The sequence below is a fragment of the Rhinichthys klamathensis genome, unplaced genomic scaffold (genome assembly GCF_029890125.1).
Source record: "Rhinichthys klamathensis goyatoka isolate OS25496 unplaced genomic scaffold, OSU_Roscu_1.1 h1tg000103l_1, whole genome shotgun sequence".
Classification (NCBI taxonomy): domain Eukaryota; kingdom Metazoa; phylum Chordata; class Actinopteri; order Cypriniformes; family Leuciscidae; genus Rhinichthys; species Rhinichthys klamathensis.
The window spans coordinates 2,262,594-2,269,307 of NW_026606642.1; the positions used below are offsets into that span (position 1 = coordinate 2,262,594).

General features: G+C 39.3%; 1 protein-coding gene across 1 annotated transcript; it reads left to right on the forward strand.

The window, feature by feature from the left end:
• Positions 1-1,129: 1,129 nt before the first annotated feature.
• On the forward strand, positions 1,130-6,492 carry LOC130086996 (SLAM family member 9-like). The gene is made up of 5 exons (XM_056253199.1): positions 1,130-1,338; positions 2,016-2,342; positions 4,960-5,072; positions 5,169-5,271; positions 6,368-6,492. The coding sequence occupies exons 1-5, from the start codon at positions 1,293-1,295 to the stop codon at positions 6,490-6,492; spliced, it is 714 nt and encodes a 237-aa protein (XP_056109174.1). The 5' UTR covers positions 1,130-1,292.
• Positions 6,493-6,714: the final 222 nt, after the last annotated feature.

Sequence of the window (6,714 nt, forward strand, 5' to 3'; positions counted from 1 at the left end):
GGAATAATTGGCTTACGTTGTTGAAATAGTGAGTATGTGTTAAAATAAAAATAGTGAGTACCGGGGTGTTTGTGGTACAGCCGCGGATCAGTTACGCACTGCAAACGCAGCATATAAAGTATAGCGCGTCCTGCTTCTGTACCGTATACGCACCGCACACGCATTGCACACGGATTATGTGTGAAACCTGTAGTAACATGATGGGAACAGACTTTTCTATGGGGAGTTGGCTGAAAGTTTAGCCTATTTATCCTAGCTAGCCTCTCCTGCGCTGGCTCAACTCTGTCTCCTTCCCTTCACGCTTTCTGACAGTCGGTAACTTATCGCAATCATAAAAACTAACTCCGGGGTTCTTATTGCTGTTGTTAGAACAGCCGTGTATTACACAACACACCATCACGCTGTTTAAAAATAAAAAATACAGTGATAATACCATGGATAATACCGACGCTGCCTCGCTTGTCAATTGACAGACTGACAGTTGCCGTGGTTTCTATGTCAACAATATGGCCGCCGCAAACATTGATGACGCAGATCGAATAACATCTATAGCACGCAGTGTGTTTATCGTGCAATTTATATGCGGAAATTTGTTTTTATGTGCATAGGATAGGATATGCATGGGTAGGTTAGGGTAGATTCAGTAGTGGTGTGGGGTGCGTGTGTATTCTACGTTTGGTTAGGATTAGTATGGCAAGCCAAGAGGTTCATAATTACGCCATAAATGAATCGCGTTTACAGCCAAACCCTGTCACGTTAAGCTTGATGTGATGTATATTGCCTAATTGCAAGCTTGTTCAGAAATGGTGACAGAAACTTTAAAAATAACGGTTTTTCCATCATTATTAAACATCATAATAGGAGTAGGCTATTAGGTTGAATGAGTTAGGATTAGGCCTAACTGTTTTATTAATCATTAGAATATAGACATTAAGAGAATAAATTGTTATGCAAGTACTTTTACTTTTAATACTTAAAGTACATTTAAAATCAGGTACTTTTTTACTTTTTACTTAAGTAGGGTTGTCATTGTGATACTTCTACTTCCACTAAAGTAAATATGTCTCTGGTTATTTGTACTTTTACTTAAGCCTTCTGAGATTCAGTACTTCCTCCACCACTGCTTTTAGAGTGAAATCCAGTGTGTGGTCAGTGAAGGGTGGTCTAGTCCTGATGGGGGAGGATCCACACACACACACACACACACACACACACACACACTAAATTATTGTCACTGTTCAAGACAGCAGCTTTCTGAGATTTCCATTATAATGTTACAGTGATCAGAGAAAATGGTTCATGTTGTTTTGCTCAGCTTGTGTTTGTGGCGTCTGGATGGTAAGTTACAAATGTATTTTTAATGCATTTTTGTTTTTACTGATTTAGTTCATGCTTTGGTTTATATTCAAAGTAATACGTTGGATTTATGATATTTTGGATTCAGGCATTACTAATCACATAATGGACAGATTCAGTCAGCTTATTAATAAGCTCACTAAATTAATAGAAAAATGACATGTGGATATCACATTAAGGTATATTTGAAGATAATACAGTTTTACAGTCTCAATGTAGAACATTATTAAAAAAATGTTTTAGATGTTTTTTGTTTAGCAAAATCAGTTAGCAAACATTTTGGAACCATCAGAATCTGATTGCAAATGGCAAAGACTGAGTTTTTTTTTTTTTTTTTTGATATATGAGGACACAAATGTGTATAATGACATGTATATTACACTGGTATTACAACTTACACGTGATATATGAGGACATTGCCTGAGTCCTCATATTTCAAAAAGCTTAAAAAACATAAAAAACAATGTTTTTTTTAATGTAGAAATGCAGCATGTCTCCTGTGATGGGTAGGTTTAGGGATAGGGGCAGTGTAGGGGGATAGAATATACAGTTTGTCCAGTATAAAAGTCATTACGCCTATGGAATGTCCTCATATATCACAAAAACACAGCTGTGTGTGTGTGTGTGTGTAAAATTATTTACGTCTGTGTGTTCTCCAGGAGTGTTTGCTGGTACAGATGCAGTGAAGTCAGTGTCAGTGATGGAGGGAGATTCAGTCTCTCTAAACTCTGATCTCACTGAAATGATGGATGATGATGTGATTCTGTGGAGGTTTGGAGATGAAAACACTTTAATAGCTGAAATCAATGTAATGGCCGACAGCATGACTGTATATGATGATGATCCTGATGGGAGATTCAGAGATAGACTGAAGCTGGATCATCAAACTGGATCTCTGATCATCACACACACCACAACTGAACATGCTGGAGTTTATAAACTACAGATGAGCAGTGTGATCAAGAGTTTCAGTCTCACTGTCTACGGTGAGTTAAATATTGGTTTCCTTTATTTCTTTATCGGTTTGAAGTAGACCTGTCCTAAATATATTATTTTTCAGTTTTAAAATAGTAAGATCTAAGATACACAATCTCTATATTCTGTATGATTAGTGAAGTTCACAGTGTAATTTCGGGAGGAGTGAACCCATCTAATCTTTTAATGAATTGCCGGAGCATAAGCAGCCGCTCACTCGCTCTGGCATCCGCTGTTCTGGCGTCCCTCCTCCTCCCCAACTCCACCAACATAATATAGGCTTCTACCATACTCATCGTCCAAGCATTAGTAGTCCCACTGGGGGTTTATCCCCTCCACGGTGGACAGCAAGCCAAATACACTTAACCTTATTAGCTTAAAGGGTCACTACACCCATTTCAACATTAATCTTTATTGAAAGTGGGTTATATATGTAGTCGAAATGTAAAAGACATTTTGAATTTGGTGCCCTCTTGACCGAGAAAAGACAGAAAATAACTTTGGGGCGCATTTGTATGTAAGACAACAACTCCCACAATGCAGCTCCGCAAGCCACAGCTCCGCAAGCCACTCCCACTAATCCAGAACAGCGCAAACATCAGAGAAATCACTCTTCCGTCTACAAGAAGGCTAGCTGCCAAATGAGTTTGAAATTCATTTCACAAAAAATGTCTAGTTAGTTGGCTGTGGCAAGCAGGACGAGGGCGAGGGACGTGAGAGGACGACGCGAGTGATAATGAATGACACCTGTGCAGCGGTCTCATATCTCTCACGGAGGAGCGGAAACACAAAAGGAACAGGCCTGATTTTATGTTTTGTTTCTGTTGTGTGTGGCCAGCTGGCTTATACTTTTGTTTTGTATTTGTTTATTTTACTATTAAAACGTTTAAATGTTCGCCGGTTCCAGCCTCCTTCTTCCCACAACAACGAACCCCGTTACATTGGCAAACTCATTAGTGAATTACTCGTTTGTATTTCTTTCTATATGGTGAATTATTGCATGATACCTGCATGTTCAGTCAGGCGAAACTAGGATGGTTCACATCACAACACAAACGTCCGTGTGCTCGTCTGATTCAGAGATTTCGTCCAGGAGAAATTGCCATCGTTGAAATTCTCTGCAGCAGACGGACTCTATCTGTGTCCGTAGCGCACAGCGAGAGCACACGCACCAGCAGTCCGCCCAGCTCAAGCCAGCCCGGGCTCCTCGTCCGCGACAGGCAGCCGCCTCCTGTTCCACCATCAGCCTCAGCTGCTCTTCACTATATTGCGGCTCGTAAAGATAGCCACGAACAGCGGATTCGAGCAGCAGAATTTCAAAATCCTCTACTTCCATATCATGTTTAGTTTCTTCCGTCATTGTCGTAACTTCCTATATCCACAGCGCTTGTTAGCTTACCGGTAGCTTATAAACAAGATGGCTGATATTGCTTTCAGTATGTAGGATTGAAAATAATCCAAGACATTTGAAATTAACAAAGACATATGCTTTACTGTGTTCCACCCCTTCTTTTAACCACAAGGACCATTTGGAGTTCCCAAAGACACAGAGGGGCTGATAGTGATCAAGGCCTGTAGGCCAAGATTTGTGTACTTTGGGGGTCTATTAATTGTCACACCTTTAGAAAAATGGGGGAAGTGTAATTATCTGATTGGTCAGTTTGAATGTCTCACATTTGGGTTTTAGTCACATGGTCAGGGAAAGGATAAAAGAAGACTGTAACTGTTGCTCTGTCTTTTTTAATGCTCTGGCTCTCTCCCTTTCTTGGGGCTCTCTCCCTTTGCCTCCTCTTCTCTCTCTCTCTCTCTCTCTCTCTCTCTCTCTCTCTCTCTGGTAATATTTTACATGCTGGGTAAGATTATTGGTATAAGTTATCATCATCTCATACATCTATTTTGTAACTATTTTAAGTGTAACCATAACCATATTTTGTCATTAAACCTTTTCAATTACAACTAATGTGCTAAATAGTTTTGATTTGGTATTGACTTTTATGTGCTATCTATTGCAATACAATACTGTCACTCTCTATAGCAACGCTCTCCCACATATTAAGCTATTGTAACTGCGCTTATTTCCGTCGTTGGTATAAGTGGCAGTGGGTGGAATAGACAAGAAATGTACAGTTTTCTACCATCTTGCTAATAACGTTTCTTTAGTCATTCGGCAGTCTTGCAGCCTGAACCCCTGCAGAAAATCCACCCTTACAAGTATCTGCAAGTGAAGTCCCACCCACTGATCTGTGATAGCTCTGTTAGCGCATTAGGCACAACCCCCTATGGGCGGGTTTGAAAGGGTGGGAATTTGTGCTTGTAGTCTATACAGAAATCCCCCCTTTTTACACTTCCTCCTACAATGACGTCAAATGACGATTTTTGCGTCATTGTAGGAGGAAGTGAAAAAGGTAAATAGTAGATTTCTCTCGTCTCAGGGGAAAATGAAAGAATGTTGCACGACCATTCAATAGTATGACTGGTTGTCTAACAATGGACCTCTTAATGCAAATGGGTGGAGTGACCCTTTAAAGAGTATATGGGCTTAAGAACCTGTGAATCAGATACACAAGATTACATTTTCTGGTACAGTCATTTAATAGTATGATTTATTCTGTTTCTAATGTTTCTCAGCTCGTCTGCCTGTTCCTGTCATCAGCAGTAACTCTACACACTGTTCATCATCATCATCATCATCATCATCATCATCACACCAGAATTGTACATTGCTGTGCTCAGTGTTGAATGTGAGTGATGTGACTCTCTCCTGGTACGCAGGAATGAGTGTATTGTCCAGCATCAGTGTGTGTGATCTCAGCATCAGTCTCTCTCTACCTCTGGAGGTGGAATATCAGGATAAAAACACCTACAGCTGTGTGCTGAACAATCCCATCAGCAACCAGACCACACATCTGGACATCAACACACTCTGCCACACATGTGCAGGTACAGCAGCACTGATGACACATGTGTGTGTATTTACTGAGCTGATTATAAAGACTGGAGCAGGTTTCAATTATTGATGATACAACAAATGTTCAGCATTTTATTGCTTAAAAATTGATTTCAAATTGTTGAACTATGTCCCTTCTTTTGATTTTACTCAACATAAACAACTCTGTTACTTGGATTATTTATGTAGTTATGTATCTCTGTTATATGGATTATTGATATGTATGTCCCATCAGCTCAGATTTGAGTCTTTGTGACTGATAGACTAAATTGTGACTGATAGACTAAAGAATTATATAGGATTTGTTTTTGCATTTGTGCGATGAGATCCTCCAGCTTCCGTCCTGTCCTCGCTGTAATCGTATCTCACTGAAGGTCTTCTTCTGCACCTTTATCCTCAATCTTCCCAATCATGATCAACTTTCCAGTGATATTTCCCTTCAAACCGTGTGACCAAAGTACGACTAATGCAGTTTCATCATTTGTGCTTTGAGTTTCTGGTTTGATTTCCGATTGACTTGTTGGTCCGTCTTGTCATTCACGGCACACACAGGAAACAACGTTTCTGGAAACGCAAATGTAGAAGAATATGAGTGTCTGAACTAGTCTCATCTTCATCACTATGTCTTTGCTTTTGAATATTTTGTCTAAAGACTTAGCCGTCTTGCCTACCACCATATTTCTCGTGTTTTAGTGGTCACATGGGCACCTAAAAGCGAATTTATCAATGTTATCAGTTGATCTTGATCACATGATCTTGGTCTTCCTTATATTTATTTCTAGTCCGATAATTAGACTTTCTTCTCTTGAGTTTCCTCAACAGATGTTCCATATCTTACTTTTTTCAGTGTTGTGTCGTCGGCATACCTCAGATTGTTACTCATATTTACATATAGATCATCAGCACTCTTTGCTGCCTATCAGCCTGAAATAAAAACACATACAATTTGATTCTTACTGTAACCCACAGTAGAATGTAATAGACGAGAAACTTTGAAATTAATTTAAATGTAAAGCAGCAAAATACTACTATCTGTGACGTTCTCTGATCACTAGCTGACACTAATAACTGTTTCTCTCTCTCCTTCAGTTCCTCCAGTCTCAGTGTCTCTGATAGTGTTGATCTCTGCTGGATCTCTGATGATTGTGTTTACAGTCGTCGTGATCTTCTGCATCTGCAGGAAATGTAGAACTGATCGAAATGGCAAGTGTTAAATTATAAACGCTATTGAATTTGTAAAAGTAATAAGTGTTATATCAAATGATAATATACTTTAATAGTGTAGTTCCTTTTAACCTCATGTTGAGTTGTGGTCATTTTTACCTGAAGAGGATTTTATTTTTCCTGAAAATGTTAATGTTATCGCATTGGACCAAAACTTATTGACTTTGCTCACACAAGATATAACATAAAACTTGTTACACTTATGGTGTTCC